Source organism: Macaca mulatta, chromosome 11 (assembly GCF_049350105.2).
Source record: "Macaca mulatta isolate MMU2019108-1 chromosome 11, T2T-MMU8v2.0, whole genome shotgun sequence".
NCBI classification, from domain to species: Eukaryota; Metazoa; Chordata; class Mammalia; order Primates; family Cercopithecidae; genus Macaca; species Macaca mulatta.
Window position 1 is genome coordinate 6,921,558 of NC_133416.1, and position 21,364 is coordinate 6,942,921.

The 21,364-nt window shown below is 39.1% G+C and overlaps 1 protein-coding gene across 4 annotated transcripts in view; it reads right to left on the reverse strand.

Moving 5' to 3' along the window:
- The window catches only part of VWF (von Willebrand factor), a 185,576-nt gene that overhangs the window by 38,440 nt on the left and 125,772 nt on the right, over positions 1–21,364 (reverse strand). For all 4 annotated transcript variants that reach the window (NM_001243086.1, XM_077953080.1, XM_077953081.1 and 1 more), the window contains 4 exon segments: positions 4,788–4,987; positions 6,804–7,145; positions 7,355–7,547; positions 8,936–9,156. In NM_001243086.1, the coding sequence (NP_001230015.1) occupies positions 4,788–4,987; positions 6,804–7,145; positions 7,355–7,547; positions 8,936–9,156 (956 nt within the window).

Below are 21,364 nucleotides of genomic sequence, written 5' to 3' on the forward strand. Positions count from 1 at the left end.
TAATAAATATGTTCAAGGTATTTTTCTAAGAGTTTTACATTTATTTTCCTAATGATAACCCTACCAGGTAAGTAGTATCATCTATATTTACAAATAATGAAACTGAGGCACCAAGAAGTTAAGAAATTTGACCAAGTGGCACATCCAGGCTTTGAACCTAGCATTCTGGCCCAAGACACCACAGGCCTAGTCTCTTGCACTACAACTGCTTCTCGTCAATAGACACAGTGCCCGTCATGGGCAGGTCTGAACACACTGTCCGAGCCCTTGAATGGCCGACAGTCAAGGTGAGGAAATAAGACTGGTGAAAATCGGAATGAGAAAAATAAATTGTGACACACACACCGTGGAATACTACCTAGCAACAAGGAGGAGAAAACTATCAAAACACACAGCAGCATGGACGAATCCCAAAAGCGTTATCCTGAGTGAAGGAGGCCAGGCAGAAAAGAAGTGCGTAGGCATGTTTCCATGTATGCAAAATTCCAGAAAATGTCAACGAATCCACAGTGACAGAAAGCGGACCAGTAGCTGTCTAGGGTTGAGAGATATATTTAAAAGGGCATAAGCTAACTTTTGGGGGATGGAAATTTGTTATCTTGGTTATGTCAACGGTTTTATAGGTGTGTTCATATGGCAAAATCTATCGAATTGTACGCTTTAAATATGTGCTGTTTGTGGCATGTAAATCATACCTCAGTAAAGCTGTTTGTAAAAATACAAAATAAAAGAGCAGTAAGAGTGCAAAAGGAGAGCCCACTAAGACTGGGCACTGCAGAGAGTCTCACAGGGCACACCTATGAAGCACGGGAAGACTTGGGCAAAGGGGAAAGGAGGAGGAATTCCAGGTAGGAAACAGCTGACAAGGCACAGACGAAGGAACGCTCCTGCAGCGCCTGGCATCACGGGTGAGGCAGGAGGTGGAAGATGACAGAAGAGGCCCTATGAGCCCAGTGCAGGAACTTGCCTTACCTCGGCAGGCAGGTGCAGGCCCGGAGGCATAAGCAGGATCCTGCCTCACAGAGAAGAGCTAATGAAGACAACCCTGGCGACAGTGTGCAGGATGGAAAAGGGAAGGACTAGGAAGAGAAAACCGGAAAAGACACAGTGGCTGCCACTCCAGCTGGGAAGGTGGAGGGAGGGGCCCGGGGTGCTGGCCTCGGAGGGCTGGGGCAGGGGGTCGGATTGGCAGACATGAGGGGATGAGAAAGGAGAGGGTCATGTTCTGTATATGTTTCAGTGTTCTTTTTTCTCTCCTTTTAAACATAGACCTCAGACATTTAAACTCAAGAATAAATCCCACAATTTTCCTACTATCCTGAGAATGGGTAGCACACAACAGATGACCCAAAGCAGGTGTCTGCCCTCCTTTGCCGGGGATTGTCATTTCCCAGGAAGCTTAAGACCCACTCAAGGCAGGGGAAAGAAGAGAAATAAAAATTTAAAAAACAAGCGAACGCTAAGCTTCTAAAAGCAACTGCAGCGGCTCTCCAGGCCTGGCCAGGCTATGCGGCGATGCGGCCGGCAGATGGTGCTGCTGCACAACCCCAGGCCAACTGCAGGCAGGCCTGTTGCAACCACGCCAGGTTCCAGGGCCCAGGCGTGAATACCACCAGGCCACAACAGGTATGAATGCCAGCAGGAGTTAATGTTTGAATAAAGGTGACAAAAGAGCGGCCTGCAGAGAATACGGTGGGGAAAACATTTTCAAGGCACAAGGTCAAAGGACACAAGCAATTCATCATGCAATTTGATGAATTTGATTCACCAGCCAATTTGATGAGGGATGCAAATGAAATGGGAACACTGAGCCCAGCTAGGGACAGCAGAGACTAAGGGAGAGGGAAGGAGCTACAGGCCAGAGCTTCTGGGCCATGGACATGGTTCCTGCTAAGCTTGTGCCTGCCGGTATAGCACCCACCACCACCAGTGGCTCCACTGAGCCAAGGACAGCCAGTGCAGGTTCTTGGTCCCTTCCGAGCCTGCTGCAAAGGCTCACCTCTTTAGACTCTGTTTTGTAAAATAAGCAAGATCTATGGAAACTAGTGAATATTTTGCTTTTCTGAAATTACTACAATAGTTTTTTTTTTTTTTTTTGAGACAGAGTCTCGCTCTGTCGCCCAGGCTGGAGTGCAGTGGCCGGATCTCAGCTTACTGCAAGCTCCGCCTCCTGGGTTCATGCCATTCTCCTGCCTCAGCCTCCGGAGTAGCTGGGACTACAGGCGCCCGCCACCTCGCCCGGCTAGTTTTTTGTATTTTTCAGTAGAGACGGGGTTTCACCGGGTTAGCCAGGATGGTCTCTATCTCCTGACCTCCTGATCCGCCCGTCTCAGCCTCCCAAAGTGCTGGGATTACAGGCTTGAGCCACCGCGCCCGGCCACTACAATAGTTTTATACCCTAGTTTATTTCCCTGAATAAAAGGTTTTCTGGGCTTCATTTTTTCAGTTAAAAAAAAGTTTATTTAACGGAAATGTTCTTCATATTAGGTTTTTATTCTTTCTCTGCTTTGAAAGTCAAAGTTGAAAATGTACATGGCTGGATATGATGCTTGCTTTCATCCATTTAAACTCTATTTTCTGAAATCACTAAAAGTGGCTGTGTTCTTTTCAAAGTTTTCAACTAATTTTATTTCACCTGACTTTAAAATATATTTATAAGACAGTTTCCACATCCGAAATATTTGGATGGCCTCTTTACACAACTTGAATACATATTCTAATGTGTTGGACTGAAGATGAGGCGGGCAGTGAAAGGGGAAAATAGGGCCAGAGAGGAGAAGCAAAGGGCAGGAGAGTTTGGAGACACTAAGATGAAGTTCACAAGCCTCCTTCTCTCAGGACCTTGCAGACATCTGACACTCATGCAGCCAGAAACCTGCAAACTTGAGCTCACTTCTCATCACAGAACGCCAAGGAAAAGATCATTTCTGTCTCCTTCTAAGAGGAAGCATTTTGCCACTACTAGTAAAACCAGTCAAATTACCACAGGTTGCTAGCCACATATGTAAATTGGTCAACATCATTCAAGCCCTGCAGGAGCTCAGGAGCTATACAAATCAGGAAGAGAAATACAAGGTTTTGTCAACTCATTTAGGGAATACCACAGAACAGGCAATTACTTAACTTGGCAAGTTGAAATATGGCAGTAGAGGAGGACTTTAGCTCATCTATTCCACAGTGAGGACAAATTGGATCCACTAGGATAAAGCCCAACAACTAGAGGACATGAGATCACTGTAAGTGACTAAGAGTAATGGCCCTAATGGATACCCGTGTTCCAGTGAACATGACTTAGGCCAGAGTTCAACTCACAGTTCCAATGAGGTCAATGGTAGGGCTAGGACACTATGATTGATGCTATGAACATAAATCCCAGCTTTATCACCTCATGGCATTGAGCCTTAGTCTCATCCATTTGATAGGATGTGCGATTATGACCCTACAGAGCTTTGGGGAGAATCATATAAAATGGTCCCTATCCTGGCTTACAGCATCGGGGACAGAATAGTGTAGTTACTGAAATGTTTTCATTATTCTGCAGGCTGGTTAGCTACATTTACCATGAGTTCTCCTATTCGTGGTTGAACATAGTGGTAAGTCACTCTACTCAGTCCACTTAGCAAGAATGGTCCTCCTTGGTGATGAAGACGTTAGGTCTTGAGTGCAGCCCATGATCACAGAACACATTCTCCTTTCCTAGAAGCCAAACATGCTTCTACCTCTACCACGGTCTGTAGTATCACTGTCAACGGTGAAGGACAGGGCCACTGCACACATTCACACGTGCACGTTCACGTATGCACAGACACACGCTGCCCCAGATCCTACAAATATACACAGAGTCAACTTTGAAGAGAGATGACAGCCATTTTAGGCCAAGACGGAGGAGTTTGGTAAATATCCTTTCAAAATACATTCAATACCTCCTAAAGAGCTTAAAAAAAAACTGATGACTCAATGACTAACAAGCAAATCAGCCCAAAAAAGATGCAGCAAAAGGGCCATTCCATATTGTGGAAAGAGCCAGATCTTTGGCATCACAGAGAGCTTCAAATTCTGAGACCAACTCCATTACTTATAAATTGTGTCCATAGGCAACTTACTAAGCTCTTTAGGTCTTAGTTTCTTCATAGGATTTTTGTATTTATGAGTGATAGAGGACACACTAGTGTATTCTGTGGAATCCCAGTCCCAAGGGATTCTCTCACACACACACGCTCCATGATCAAGTTTGAGAAACAAAAATTCTCTTAAATATCTGCAAGGTACAGTAGTACACTAAAAACTCTAGAGTTCTGCAATAAAGAAACCTGTTTAACTATGATTAGTGTTCTTTAAACTCACTTGACCACAAGTAACTGTTAATACAACCTTTGAAAAACACTGAAATAATGAACATACTGTGTTTAGCACAATCAAGGTATACAATCTCTCTTAACAATAGCAGACATTATCACACAAAATATTCTTTTCCCTTTCCCTCCTGGGTTCCTATCATTTTGCTTAAATGACTACAATAATAAAGACAATAGTAATCACAGTAACAGTAATAACGTGGTAACAACACTTGGATGTTTAATCTCTCAGATAATACATGACAGATACAGGATTTGAACCAAGAGCTATCTGAATGCAGAGCCATTACACAATACTGCCTGTCCCTAATGATCCCCGTAAGAGTCAACCCTGCTGCCACAGTTGGAAGAGGCCAATCATTGGCGAACACTTCTCCCTTTTGACCCAAGAGGGAAGCAGCCCCGTGGGAGGTGAAAGGCCCAGGCTCCTACCTGGTGCTGGACTCCATCCTCACCAATGCACTGAGTGCAGGCCTCTTCAGGGACACAGCTGCCTTCCAACATGACTTTATTCGGAGGACAGAAACAGCCTTCCGAGGGATGGTCCCCACAGGAGCTCACGTTGCCATTGCAGTGCCGGGGACAGCCACGCTCACAGGGGTTGTAGACCAGGGATGGTGGGCATGACATAGCTGTAGACAGAGGAGGAGAGGTCACTCACAAAGGCCCTCACCAGCCAGAGTGAAACGGGCACAGCTGATTCAACATGGTTAATCATCAAACTTGCCAGGGCAGAGATGGCTATTTTCCACCAATCTTCATCCTCCCCATCTTCCATAGAAACAGAACTTTAGGCTGGGCATATGACCACCAGAATGAGGACTGTATTTCCCAACCTTTCTTGCAGCTAAGTGCAGTATTGTGACTAGTTCTGACCAATGAACTGTAAGTAAAGTATAGTATCCCATGGCAGCCTCCAGGAGTCCATTTTAAAAGACAGCTATGCATGCTCCTTGCCCCTCTTCCCTCCTTCCCTCAGCTTCCTGCTTGGAGCATGAATGTCCATCTTAGACCATGAAGAAAAAGACCACACCCAACTAAGGGCAGAGCAAAGAGCTAGAATCCAGTTTGAGGCCCAGAATTAGCTGGAACCACCGCCTCCGATCAGCTATACGACAGAAAATTTTAATTCTCTGCTACTTGCAGCCAAATCTAGTCCTACCAAATGATGCGAACTTGTATGGTTTTGTGGTCCTTTTTTGAATACAGATATATTTTACGCTTTAAAAGCATCTGTAAATTAGGAATCCACATCTATGAAGAACGGCCTTGGGAAAGAAGCTACAAGGTGATTTCACTTCCCTCATTCTGATTTGCTCAACAACTTCCTCACATTCTCAAGGCACCAAAGGCAGGCAGGAGATGGAGGAAGTTTCCAAGGATTTGGATCACCAAAGATTTCCCTCTGTGTGCACAGTAAATAACCAGGAGGTACACAAAGAAATCAGTATGCAGAGAAAGTGCTTCCAGTAACTTAGAAACTAACATTTGCCGCTTGATTTGTAGGCTGATTGGGAGGAGGCAGTATCATCCACATGGCCTCAGAAAATCAGAACCCAAAGGAACCTACAGGTTATCTAAGCCAACTATCTCATTCTACGATGCAGACACTGAGGTCCAGAAAGACTAACAGTCCATCCACCAGCTGAGCTGGGACTAGGATGCCCAAGTCCTCCAGACCCAGCTCAGAGCTGCTGACAGTTCTATGATGATAAACTCTGAGGCTCCAACATGCATGTACATATTGATTTCCCTCAAAAAAAAAAAAAAAAAAAGGCGACGATTATATTTGACAACTGAGGATTTCAAGTTCAGTATTCTTTTCACTCCAGCACCCCGAGGGGACAGGAGCCATATCTGATTCACTTCAGTTTCCCCTACACTTTAAATAAATGCCAAGTCCAGGCAGGGGAGCTGACTTTGGGGAGGGGCTATCTGCACTAGCAATCCTGCAGTGTTTATAATTAAGGAGATTCTTGGCAACCAAATGATTCTACTCACACTTCAAAATCCTGCTCAGGCATGGACTACATTGTAAGCTTGGTGGAATTTCAAATTCAATGTGACTGGCTACACAGCGCTTTACAGATGCCTATGTGTGTCTAGCACATTGAAATTGCATTTGTCTCAACTGTAGAAATACTAATGGAAAGGATCATGCATTAATTTACATAAAAATTCTACATGCAGAGTGTGTATGTGTGTGTATATATATACATATATACACCTATACATACACATATATATACATATACATATACACACACACACACACACACACACATATATATCTCTTCTATCTTACTTAATCCTAACTGGAATCCCAGGTCATACAAAATACAGGGATTTTCACCCTTATTAGCCAGATAAAGAATGTGGGGCACAGAGAGGCTGAGCAAGCCCAGTTAGTTGGTCTCCAGGATTTTTAGAGGTAACTTGGAGACTCACCACAGAAATCAGGTGTCCTCCAGTCAACGCAGACCCCATTGGTCCGACAGAGGTGGGCATAAGAAGCGATCACCTCACACACTTGCTCCCGGTGGCAACTGTCCTGCTGGCAGATGGCATAGAATATGGCTGGAGCCAGGACCTTGTGGCATTCAGCAAACAGTGCTGAGAGGAGCACCTGGCACTGGGAGCTGTTGGGGACAAGACACTGCTCTTCCAGAATGGGCTGGCATGTCTGCCCTGGCCGCTGCACAGTCCATTCCTGAACAAGTGTTTTCCAGTCTGTGGTGACTGTACCATCCCTCAGCATGAAGTCATTGGCTCCATTCTCATCACAGATCCCTAGAGAAACAAACAAGAAGAAAAGATAAACTGAGAGGTCCTAGGTACAAAAACATTGATGCCAGAGACGGGCCATTCTTCATCCTCCCCAGAATCTGACCCTTGCTACTAGACCCTGAAATATCAGCATCCAAGAGCCTCAGAGTAGAGCAAGTAAGGTTTATAAATGTATAGCAGGAGGAAAAGAGGAGTTGAGAAAATGTTCTTACCACAGAGACCATACGTCTTTGAAGCAAAAGTCTTGGGGCTGAGTTGCAGTTGGAACTCATTGTTTTGTGGAGTGAATGTGAAGATGTGGCCAAGATGGTTGAATCTGATCTCATGCATGATGGCACCATAAACGTTGACTTCCATGTTCCCACCCACGTAAGGAACAGAGACCAGTCTCCCATTCACTGTCACCTGCACAAAGAAGAAAGAGCTCATTGGTAGTCCCAGCAATGAGGAATCCTAGAACTTCACCCTTGGGTTTTTAGTAAAGTTACTGAGAGTCTCTGCACATTCATCACACTCAACCGCAACACTACACACGAACATTGATATCTGTCGGCAGCTCTTCTAAGATAAAGAAGAGCTTGACTAGAAAACTGAGCTTGACTTTGCAGAGCTTGACCAGAAGACAGACTGTTATAATACTATACGGGTGACCATGCACCAAGAACCTGAAAGCCTAGAGATAGGAACCTTGAGTGGATGTGACTCAAGAGGGAAGGGCAATGCCTTTAAGACAGGCTGGGAAAGTGGCCTTATTGCTAACTCGTCAGAGCAGTGTCTCCAGGAGCATCCAGCAGCCGTGTCCAACCCTTTGAATGCAAGGACGTTTTTGCTTCTCTGTGGTGGTGGATATCACGAAAAATATGCACAGAACTTTTTTTAGCTCATCAGCTGTCATTAGTGTTAACGCATTTTATGTGTGGTCCAGGGAAGCCAAAAGGTTGGACACCAGTGTCTTAATGGGACCACTTTAAGTCTTTTTTGTGTGCATGTGTGCCACTAGAAGCTCTTTCTTGGGCAGCCCCCATCATATACACCATATCAAACACATTAAAATGCACTCACATTCCATGATGAATATAATTTTGCTGTAAAATTTTTGGAAGGATTTTTTATCATCTTGATTTTTTAATTTTTGGCTATGAGTTACTCACTTGATATATGACTAGCTAAGATTTTTCTGCAATTATTGTTCAAATTCAGGAATTCTTGCAAAGTGAGAAAATCTAGCCTACAAGTTGTTTTCACACAATGAAATATTTATGATCTCTACACGAACAAGTAAAGAAGTTGGCGTAATGTAACCTTTTGTGAGCATTTAATCAATCATATATATATATATATATCAGTTTTGCCGTTTTCTTTTCAAATTTTGGAGGCCAACACTTTATGTAGGCCTTAAATATTTTCAAAGGACCTAATTTAGCGCCGTAAATGTTTCCCATTGGAAAGCTTACAGGGTTTAGGCATTGGACTCATAATACCTCCCGGGTAAACAATCCTGATGCCAATTCCAATTCTCTACCAGTGCCAGAAACTGGCACTCAATTCACAATTTTATGCTATCTAAAAGTGATTCCGTCTTGCAAATCTGAGCCCGGAACAACATGAAATCAGGCCAAGACAAGGGGATGGCAATAAACCCCTCTAAGAAAGTTGTGCTCCTCTCCTCTATAGTTAAGCAGGAGGCAGAGCTCCTAACAAGAGCACCAACTAAAACCAACTGCCACCTGGTCCATGTGGTTTCCCTGACACTCTATTGCCTTGCCACGGGATCCAGAGAAAGTACTTCTCACCTCCATGTCACTGTGCAGCTCGACAGAGAGGGCAGCATGCTTCACCTCGATGGATTTCATGCAGCCCTGCCTTGCTGCAGGGCTGCAGGCACCATTATGGAGAATCACCTCCAGGTCCTGCTCCTTGTTTTGAAATAGGACGTAAGAACAGCTGCCAGTCAGCTTGAAATTCTGCCCATCAAAGGTCACGATGTGCCGAGTGGAGCTGCCTGTGCACACGCCTGGACGGGGAGAAGCAGAGGATGGATGCGACATTATCCAAACCCCCATGCCTACTACATGCAGACAGGCAGGTGTGACCAAGTTGCACACAGATAAATACAGTAGAGACCGGAACAGGCCCTTTGAGGTCATATAGACCAATTTCCTCCTTTTTTACTAATTAGGAAACGGGGGCTCTGAGAGGTAGAGAGGTTTAGGTAAGTAACACTTGGCTATTAAATGTTTTCCTGGAGAATGTTACATAAAATGTGGCAAATTATAGAACCACACTTCTAAAAAATGTAAATGTACAGTGTGAATAATCCGTTCCACAGGGATACCTTGGCCCAGAAAACAAAGTTAAGTTCCAGGGTAACGTGTTATGACTCATTGAAATTAAGGAAAGCTAAGGAAAGCTAAGCAAACTATGAGCTCATGATCTCATTAAAGAAAATTCACCTAAAGACACGACGTGTCCTTTCAGCTGCCAAGTGACCAAGGCAATGGTACAAGTGACCATGTTAACTTAATCCCTTAAGAGATTGCACAGGAGAAATATTTCCAGAGCCAAAAAAAAAATGGTTGGGTCTCAATGCTCCCTCATTTGACCCTGAGTCATTCACATAAGTGGCAAATTCTCAAGGTTCCTATTAAAACGTTATGAATACGAATCATTTTGCACCTACCTAAGATGACTTGGTAAAAATCCTCACATTGAAAGCACCACCACCATAAATGATTTGAAAGCTAACCTTGGACCTAAATAAAGTTGGAGATAAGCTTTCCAGACAAACCATGACCACATCTACAACGGCAGGTGAATACATGCCCAAGAGCTGAGACACAGATTCGGTGGAGCAGGGAGGTTCCACTAATGTCCCTCACTCATAACCAAGCCTGAGCCAACCTCTCCTTATGGGGGTGACTGGCAAGCAGCACATCCACTGACAAATGATGGGTCTGGAAGCACCATCAGAGCTAGTTCTACTCAAAATCCCCTATGTCCTTGAGCAGTCAGTCATTTCCAAGTGACAGTACTAAATGCTACTGGCTTACTAATCATCCATGCTGCAAGTGATCCCCAACACGCAGCTGTTGACACTGTCACATCAAGGAGTCAGCCCAACTGCCATAAGGATGAAACAAATCACAAGGCCTTGGTTTTAGCTCACACAAGGCAAGTTAGTGAGAATGGCTCTACCCACCTTAAGATGAACTGTGACTGTGTAATGGGTACTTTACAGCCAGAGAAACTAGGGGCTGGCTTCTGTTTCACTTGCTTGCACTGTGACCTTGGATCAGTTACTTAACTTCACTGATCCTCTCCTAGCTCCTCTACATAATAGGCCTACAATCGATACCTTTTAGTATTATTGTGAGAATTAGTTGCAATATAGATGAAATGCCTACCTAATAGTGCATGACTCACATGTGCATGTTTAACAAACAGATCTCCAAATCTTCACAAATAAGCCACAAAATAAATTCAATAGCATGTAAATTGCTGTGTTGTAGGTATATTAAAACTTTGAGGTCCTTCCATCTCCAGAATACCAAATTACCTCCCAACAAACCATCACATTATACTCCAGTTTAGTGATTAGTTTTAATGAGCCATATATATAAGCACATTCCAATGTTCAGGACATAAAGAAAGTTAGGCCGAACCAATTAAAAATTAATACATTAGAGTTATATGATAAAATGTTAATGCACAGTTATAAAATATTATCACAAAGTATATCACTATATATCAGTTATAAAATATTATCACAGAGTAAAGTCTCATGAAATCATTTTATCTCATCTCTCTCCTTTTCTTCAACATCTTCTTGCTCATCTTTCCAAGTGACAATACAAATATTTGTGATTGAATACATTAAAACTTTTGGCTCATTGTCAAAATGTAATGATATCAGATACTAAAGTGAATTGTTAGCAAAATGCACATGTTCAAAAAGACATCCAAGTAGCCAGAGTGGACCCTAATACTCCAGCTATTAATATTGTCAAGTCAAGGAGCCAGCCCCAATGGTCATGAGAATAAAATAAACCACAAGGCAAAGAAATATGTAGGGAGATATACATCCTCTGAACATGATGCAGAACAGTAAGAACAAATTAAATTACTATGAAAAAAAGCATGTCTTCAGCGTAACTAGAAAACAAGAAAATACCCAAACTCTATTTATTTATTTATTTATTTTTTTCTTTCCCCAAGAGGAGTTTCACTGTCACCCAGGCTGGAGTGCAATGGCGCGATCTCAGCTCACTGCAACCTCCACCTCCCCAGGTTCAAGCGATTCTCCCACCTCAGCCTGCCGAGTAGCTGGGATTACAGGCATGCACCCCACGCCTGGCTAACTTTTGTATTTTTAGTAGAGATGGGGTTTCACCATGTTGGCCAGGCTGGTCTCGAACTCATGACCTCATGATCAGCCCGCCTAGGCCTCTCAAAGTGCTGGGATTACAGGTATGAGCCACTGCACCCGGCCAAAAATACCCAGACTTTAAAATAGCTATAAGTAAAGTAAAAGATAAAAAACACCAAATCTCACCCAGCAAAAATCTCTCATGCCCTGTTGGATTGTCCTTGCTCGTGACAAAGGCTAAGGAAAACTGAAAAGAAGAGAGAAGGAGCGAGTGGGCAGCAAGCCTACAATTTCTCTATAACCACCACCACCATCAGAAAGAAAAGCCCATCCTAAGGGCAAAAGTATTTTAAAGTATCCTGACAGACCACAGCAGGTGCTAAAAACACACGTAATACTCAGTGACAATCTGAAAAGCATAGTTTCGAGGGGGCTGGGAGCAAAAAGAAATGGAAAGGTACTTGGAAAGTGACTGGAGACATAAAAATAAAGCCAATGGGAAAGTCAGGGTCCAGAAAAACCTGAAAAATCAGAGGCCACGCAACCCTTCAGTATCCACATGTACGTACACACACACACACCACGAAGGAAATGACTTTTCTATACTGATAGAAGGGAGGGTCATTGAACCAGAAATCTTGTAAAACCCAAAATTCACAAAATGAACAGAAGATTAAGCAAGTACATAAAAGTTTCTTTAACAGATCAGAAAATGAGAACCAACACTCCCCATCTAATGAAAATTTCACAAAAAGGAGAAAACAAAAAAGAAAATGCTATGACATAGAAAAAACCTATGAGACAATACTCAAACTAAATTAAATACACTCGAACATCTAAAAAAATGAAAACCACCTTGAATCAGAATTTCAAAAACTAAGAAGAGAAATGAACAAAGACAAGAATAAATAAAAATAGAACTTAGTGAACTTGGTGGGGTGGGTAATAAAAGTGCAAAGTCAACTTTGAAATAAAGACTAAATTATAAGGACGCAAGGAAGATGACATCAAAATAAAAATTTAATAAACAGCATCAGAGAAAAGCAAAAAAAAAATCAAGGAATGAAAATGAGTTAATGAAGGAAGTATAAAGGTCAAAGAGACACTAATGAAAATGTAAGACAGGAGGAAAAATGGAGTCTTAGAAAACAAAACAACGAAACAGAACTAACGCTTAAAGAATATAACTCATGAAAACATTCTGGAAATCAAAAAAGAGCAAAATCTATGTATGGGAGTCATGAGCCAGATGTCTGGGAAAAGCAACCCAAAACAGTCAACTCTGAGACATATTACAGGACACTATCAGACTTCAAACATAAAGAAAAAATTTTCCAGGCCTTCAGGCAAAAAGATCAAATTTACAAGGACAAAAGAATTATATTGGTATCAGAATTTTTCAAAAAGCAATATGCAAAGCAAGGCAACAATGGAGCAGCATTTTTCAGAAATTTAGTGAAAGAAAGTGTGAATCAAGAATTCTGTATTTAGCTAAGGTGCCTTCTAGCATCAGTACTATAGAAAAACAGTCTTAAATACATAGGAATTAATGGAATTCTGTACCCATAAGCCCTTCTTAAGAAATCTACTAGAGGGCCGGGTGCAGTGGCTCATGCCTGTAATTCCAGCACTTTGGGAGGCCGAGGCGGGCAGATCACAAGGTCAGGAGATGGAGACCATCCTGGCTAACATGGTGAAACTCCGTTTCTACTAAAAAAAAAAAAAAAAATACAAAAAATTAACTGGCTGTGGTGGCAGGCACCCGTAGTCACAGCTATTCAGGAGGCTGAGGCAGGAGAATGGCGTGAACCGGGGAGGTGGAGCTTGCAGTGAGCAGAGATCGTACCACTGCACTCCAACCTGGGCGACAGAGCGAGACTCTGTCTCAAAAAAAAGAAAAAAGAAAAAAGAAATCTACTAGAGAATGTTTCCTCCAACTAAGAGATGACTAGGAAATGTTATCAAAACAACTAAAGTGAGCATTTTTATTTATATAGTCATAGATCTAAAACTTAAAAAAAAGGAAGAATGGAAGACTAATGTGCAAATGTTATATGCTGTGACAAAGTAGAAATAATGGAACTCGACAATGGGAGGAGAGGGGAGGGAATAAGAAAACTTAGAACAACCTCATTGATTGTTGTATAGCCGTAGGGAGAAGTTAAAGAATGCTATTAAAAACAGGCAAACTGATAAATGAATGATTAGATTTAAAAATATGGGCCTGAAGGCATTTTAGAAAGGTATAACTTCCTAGGTAATGACAGGAACAAAAGCATAAACCTTCCTAGACACCAAATACTTGACATATCACATTTATAAATGAAAAAATAAACAATTATAAAATATGATGATGAAGGAAGATCAAACACAAGATGGCAATAAGTGAGAATGGGCTTAACCTGTCTACTAAAATGAAAAGGTTTTCAAATTCAGCTCAAACGCAAGACCCAACTATATGCTATATAACTAAAATTCAGAAAGGCTAAAGGGACAAAGGATATCAAACAATAAGAAAACAGGGATGTAGATTGTGATATCAGACAAAGTAAAATTCTAGCCAAAAAAAAAGCTTAAATGTGACTAATAAGAGCATTCTGAACAGTGTAATTCACAATGAAGCCATAACAGCTGTGAATATCTATGCACCAGATAACACAGCAACCATCTTCACAGAGCAAAAACTATAGGAGAAGCAAGGAGACATTGGTAGACAAACTAGTAACAGGATACTTTTACACATCCCTTTCAGAACCAGATAGATAAAATGAGGAAAAGGTAAGTAAGACTATAAAAGACATAAACATTAAAATCAAAATATATAGCTCTCATGGAGCGGAGGCAGGAAGAGAGCAAGGGATCTCAAATTCTACACCCTGATAATAGAGAATACACTTCACAAAAATTGATCATGTATTGGATCACGAAGAAAATAACAGTAACTTCCACAAAGTAGAACTATTACAAATACTCTTGTCAGAGTATAGTAAGATTAAAAACTTTTTAACTATTGTTTAAAAAGATCTTTACACTTGGAAATTTTTTTAATTTATGATATAAATCCTGGGTAAAGGGGGCAATAAAAACCAATAGTACAGAATTTTTTTAAAAAATAATAATAAATATACTACATATCAGACTCATTGGGATACATACAAAGTGGTCCTAGGAAAATTTCTAACAGTAAACATTCCTGTCAATAAAAATAAAAAAAACGAATGAAATTCCCAGTTCCAGTTAAATAGAAAAGCACAAAAGGTAAAGTAAAAAAAATTCAAGGAAAGAAACCATAAAACAGCAAGGATAAAAGCAGAAATCAATTAAGGTAGAGAATATAAAAACAATAAACATAATTAATAAATTGAAATCGACTTTTTAAAAAATCCAGAAAGACAAATCAAGAGTTAATTTAAGAAAAAAATAGACATGTATACAGATTAAGAAATGACAAAGGAAAATCATTAAACAGAATTTTTATTATAAAAGCTTACTGTGAAAATTTTACTTGTACCCTAGAATATATACAAACAAAAAATAAATAAAATTTTAATTTAAAAAGACTACTTTGCAGACCTCTAATGTGAAAATCTAGATGAAACGGATAAATTTCTAGGAAAATGAAGATTAAAAAAATTAATTCCTGTAGATAAAAGACAAATCTTAAGCATACCAATTTACATGGAAGAATTAGAGTAAGTTAGTAGGAATTAAATAAAGTTACTCCACCAAAAGAAATAAAAAACAAAATACCAACCCCAAATGATTTCACAAGGAAATTTTCCTAAACTTCCAAAGACCTGATAGTCCCGATGCTCCATAAATTGTTCCACAGTACTGAAAATGAGAGAAAACGTCTTAAAGCTATTAATGAAACCAGTTTTAACACCAATATCTAAACCAGATCAAGACAGTATTCCCCTTGCCACAAAAAAAAAAAAAACAGGGTGGGAGACAGGAGGAAGATGGTGAAATAAGCAGCACCAAAAATCTGTCTCCGCACCTAGACAACAATAGCATTGGCAGAATCTGTCTCATGTAGTAAATCAACAGAGACTATCCCTGAGAAAGACCAGATGGTAGACTTACTAAAGAAAGACTTCAAAACAACTGTCTTAAAAATTATCAAAGAGCTAAAAGAAGATGTAGACAAGATCAAGAAAATGATGTATGAACAGAATGGAAATTTCAATAAAGAAATTGAAATCATAAAAAGGAACCAAAAAAGTTCTGGATATTATTGTAATCTTAGTTTGTGACATCACTTTTTGTTTTCTACATGATTTAAGAGACTAATGCATTAAAATATATATATGTCTATGTTTTTGAACACACAATGTATAAAGATGTGATTTTACGACATCAATAACTGAAAGTGTGTGGGGATACAGCTGCATAAAAGCAGAGTTTTGTCTGTTACCAAAGTTGAGCTGGTATATATTCAAAGTACAGCGTAATAACTTTAGGATGTTAAATGTAATCCCCATGGTAACCATAAAGAAAACAGCTATAGAATATACAGAAAAGGGAGTTAAAATGTTTCACTACAAAAAAAAAAATCAACCAAACACAAAGGATGACAACATGGATGAACCTTGAAGACATTATGTTAAGCAGAATAAGCCAGTCCCAATAGGAAAAATGTAATTCCACTCAAAAGAGGTGCTTAGAGTAGTCTCATTCACAGAGACAGAAAGCAAAACGGTGGTTGCCAGAGGCTGGAGGAAGAGGGAGATGGGGTACCACCGTCTAATGAATAAAGCATTTCAGTTTTACAAGATGAAAAAAGTTCTGGCAATGGATGGTGGTGATGTTTGCATCACAATGTGGATTTTCTTAATGTCACTGGATATATTCTTAAAAATAGTTAAAAGGATAAATTTTATGTTATATGTATAATAGTTTTAAAATTAGACCAAAAACACTTATGTCAAAACCAATGTACTAAATAAAATATTACTAAACAGAATTCAGCACATTAGGAAATTCCTTCAAATAATATACCCTATCAATATATTTAAAGAAAAAAAAACAAGAGATTATCTCCACAGATGCTGAAAAAGCCTTCACCAATACCAAAATTCCACAATCACTCTTGACAAAAAAAAACACTCAAAAATGAGAATCAAGGGATATTTTCTTAATATGATAAAATATATGATGAGTGTGCACGTATGCGTGTGTGCGCGCGCAAGATACTCCACTGCTATTCAACATTGTACTAAAGTTTATTAATGGAATTAATCAAGAGAAATTAATTGGAGGCACAAAAATTGACACAGAAGAAAAACAATTCTATTTGCAAATTACACACCATCATACCCAGAAAACCCTAGAGAATTCATGATAAAACTCAATAATAAAAGAATTCAGTAAAGCTATAGGATATGGAATTAGCATATATAGATATATGTGTTATATATATAGATATATGTTATATATAGATACATATAGCTATATATCAATACCCTTTATATACACAAACAATAAGTAGTTAAATAATATAATGGAAAAGAAAAAAGTCTCACAATAGCAACAAAGAAGATTCAATACTTGGAATAAACTTAGCAAGAAATATGCAAAACCCAAGTGAGTAAACCTTAAAACACTTCTAGAAGACAGACAAATCAGCTTGAATAAGTGGACATACTTGTTCTCAGATAGGATGATTTAACATCATAAAAATGCCAGTTCTCCCAAAGTTAATGTATAAATTTAATGTAATTCCAATAAAAATACCAACAAACTTTTTATGGAGGTAAAAAAAAGTTGACACTAAAGTCCATATGGAAAAAACAAACATTAAAAAATTGCCAGGAAAACACTTCAGAATAAAACTTGTAGAGGTACTAAGTCCTACCAGACAATAAAACATACTATAAAGCCTTCAATGACAAAATATTAGAGGTATTTCCTCTAAGACAGTGTGGTAATTAAGACAAAATGTGGTTTTGGTATATGAATAGCTTACAACAACTGGAATCAGAAAATAAGTTCAGAAAAAAGCCCATACAAATATGAAAATTTGTTTTATGATTATTATTATCTCACATCACTAGGGGCAAATATTGACATGTTAATAAATAGTACTGCAACCTATATTACAGACAATGAGCTAATAATTCCAATATTTAAAATAAAGGATAAAGATTAAAACCCAATGGAAAGTAGAAATAATGAACAAATTTAGGGAAGAAAATAGACATCCAGCTTCAAGAAGCCCAAAAGACTCCAACTAGAACTAATTTAAAGAAGTCCACTACAAGATATAATCAATTTGTCAAAAGTCAAAGACAGAAACAGAATTTTGAAAGCAGCAAGAGAAAAGCAACTTTTCATATAAAAGGAGGCCACGATGAGACTATTAACAAATTTCTCAGCAGAAAGCTTGTGGGCCAGAAGGGAGATGGATGATCGATTCAAAAGAAAACAATGGGCAGCCAAGAATACTCTCTCTAGCAAAACAGTCTTTCAAAACTGGAGGGGAAATAAAGACTTTCTCATGTGAACAAAAGCTGGAAGAGTTCATCACCACCATACCTGCCTTATAAGAAATGCTAAAGGGAGGTCCATCATATTGAAATAAAAGAATGCTAGGCAGCAACATGAAAACATGAAAGGTAAAATTCCTTGTAAAGGTAAATATACAAACAAATATAGAATATTTTAATACTATAATGACAATGTGTAAATCTTTGAATTCTGGTATAGAACTTAAAAGACAAAGTTATAAAAATAACTATCATTATAAAAATCAATGAATACACATTAAAAAATGCAATGTGTAACATCAACAACATAAAGTGGAGGAGAGGGAGTAAAAGAGTAGAGTTTTTGTGTGCAATTGAAATTAAGTTGTTATAAACTTAGAATAGACTGTCATAAGTATAGGCTGTTTTATGTAAGCTTCATGGTGAACACAAAGAAAATATCTATAGAAGATACATGAAAGGAAATGAGAAAGGAATCAAATCTCATCATTACCCCCCAAAAAATCAATGAAACCCAAAGAAGTGCAGTAAGAGTAGAAAAGAGGGACCAAAAAAGCTACAAGACAGCCTGAAAATAACAAAATGGCAACAGTAAGTCCTTCCCTATCGGTAGTTACTTTAAGTATAAATAGAATAAACTTTCCAATCAAAAGCCATGAAGTGGCTGAAATGAATTTTTAAAAATAAAACAAAACAGTCAGGTGTGGTGGCTCACGTCTGTAATCCCAGCACTTTGGGAGGCTAAGGCAGGCAGATGATGAGATCAGGAGATCGAGACCATCCTGGCTAACATGGTGAAACCCTGTCTCTATTAAAAATACAAAAACTTAGCCAGGTGTGGTGGCACGTGCTTGTAGTTCCAGCTACTCAGGAGGCTGAGGCAGGAGAATCACTTGAACCCGGGAGGCAGAGGTTGCAGTGAGCCGAGATCACACCACTGCACTCCAGCCTAGGCAACAGAGCAAGATTCCATTTAAATAAATTAAATCAATCAATCAATGTAAAACAAGATCCAACCATATGCTGTCTACGAGAGAAACTCACTTTGGATTTAAGGATGCACACAGGTTGAAAGTGAGAAGATGGAAAAAGATATTTCATGCCAATGTTAACTAAAAGAGAGCACAGGTAACCATACTTAGACAAATTAGACTTTAACTCAAAGATGGTCACAAGAGACAAAAACGGACATTATATAGTGATAAATGCATCAATTCACCAAGGAGATGTAATAATTATAAATACATTGCACCCAACATTAAAGTACACAAATGTAAGAAGCAAATATTGGCAGAACTGAAGATAAAAATAGAACATAATAGTGAGAGATTTTAATATCTCACTTTCAATAATGGATAAAAATCCAGACAGAAGATCAATAAGGAAACAGAGAACTCGAGCAACACTATGGCCCAAGTGGACCTATCAAATACAGAACATTCTACCGAACAACAGGAAAATATACATTCTTCTCAAACACACAGAACAGTCTGCAGAATAGGTCACATGCTAGTCCACAAAACAAATCTTAACAAATTTAAGGAGACTAAAATCATACCAAGTATCTTTTCTGACCACAATAGAATAAGACATGGCTAACAGAAATAATTTCAGAAAGTTCTCAAATATGTGGAAATTAAACAATACTCTTGAACAATCAATGGGTCAAAGGAGAAATCAAAAGAAAAATCAGGGCCGGGCGCGGTGGCTCAAGCCTGTAATCCCAGCACTTTGGGAGGCCGAGACGGGTGGATCACGAGGTCAGGAGATCGAGACCACCCTGGCTAACCCGGTGAAACCCCGTCTCTACTAAAAAAAAATGCAAAACACTAGCCGGGCAAGGTGGTGGGCGCCTGTAGTCTCAGCTACTCAGGAGGCTGAGGCCGGAGAATGGCATGAACCCAGGAGGCGGAGCTTGCAGTGAGCTGAGATCCAGCCACTGCACTCTAGCCTGGGCAACAGAGCAAGACTCCGTCTCAAAAAAAAAAAAAAAAAAAAAAATCAGAAAATATTCTGAGAAACACAAAACTAAAGCACAACATAGCAAAGCTTATGGGAAACAGCAAAAGCAGTAAAAGGAAAGTTTACAGCAGTAAATGTCTACAGTAAGAAAGATCTCAAACAAATAACCTAATTTTACAACATAAGGAACAAGAAAATGAATAAACTAAGCCCTAAGTTAGCAGAAGAAAGGAAATAATAAAGATTTGAGGAAAAATAAATTAACAAACCTTTAGCTAGATTAACCAAGACAAAAAGAGAAGACTCAAATAAATAAAATCTGAAATGGAAGTGGTGATGTTACAATTGATAGCGCAGAAATAAAAAGGGTAGTAAAAGACTACTAAGAACAACTACACATGAACAAACTGGATAACCTAAAGAAATGAATAAATCCCCGAAACATACAACCTACCAAGACTGAATGATGAAGAAATAGAAAATCTGAAAACCCCCACAATTAGTAAGGAGATCAAATTAGTAATCATGTAATCTCCCAACAAAGAAGAGCTCAGATGCTTTCACCAGATAATTCACCAAAGATTTAAAAAAGAATTAATGCCAATCTTTCTCAAACTCTTCCAAAACACTGAAGTGGGAAACCTACTTTATGAAACCAGAATTACCCTGATACCAAAGTCAGACAAAGACTTTACATTAAAAAAAAAAAAAAAAGGTCAATATTCCTGATGAACATAGATGCAAAAATTCTCAACAAAATGAGAGCAAACTGAATTCAACAGCACAATGAAAGGATCATACACTCTGAGTAGGATTTATCCCTCAGATATGAGAATGACTCAACATCTAAAAATCAAAAAATGGGATACATAGCATTAACAAAACAAAGGATAAAAATCATACTATCATGTCAATAGATGTAGATAAAGCATCTGTCAAAATTCAAACACCATTTCATGATTAAAACATTCAACAAACTAAGAATAGAAGGAAATTACCTCAACAAAATAAAGGCCGTTTATGAAAATGCCACAGCTAACATCACACTGAATAGTGGAAAACAAAGCTTTTCCTCTAACCAGGAAGAAGGCAAGGAGGCCCACTCTCACCACTTCTATTCAACATAGTATGAGAAGTCTTAGCTAGAGCAATGAATCAAGAAGATATAAAAGTCCCAATCAAAAAAGAAGTAAAATTATCTCTATTTGCAGATAACATGATGTGTAGAAAACTCTAAAGATTTCACCAAAAAATTGTTAGCAAATTCAGCAAAGTTGAAACAAATTCAGTTGCAGAATACAAAATCAACATACAAAACTAGTTGTTTCTATACACTAACAATGACCTGTCCACATGAAAAAGAATGAAATTGGACCCTTATCTTCTATCATACACAAAGTTAACCC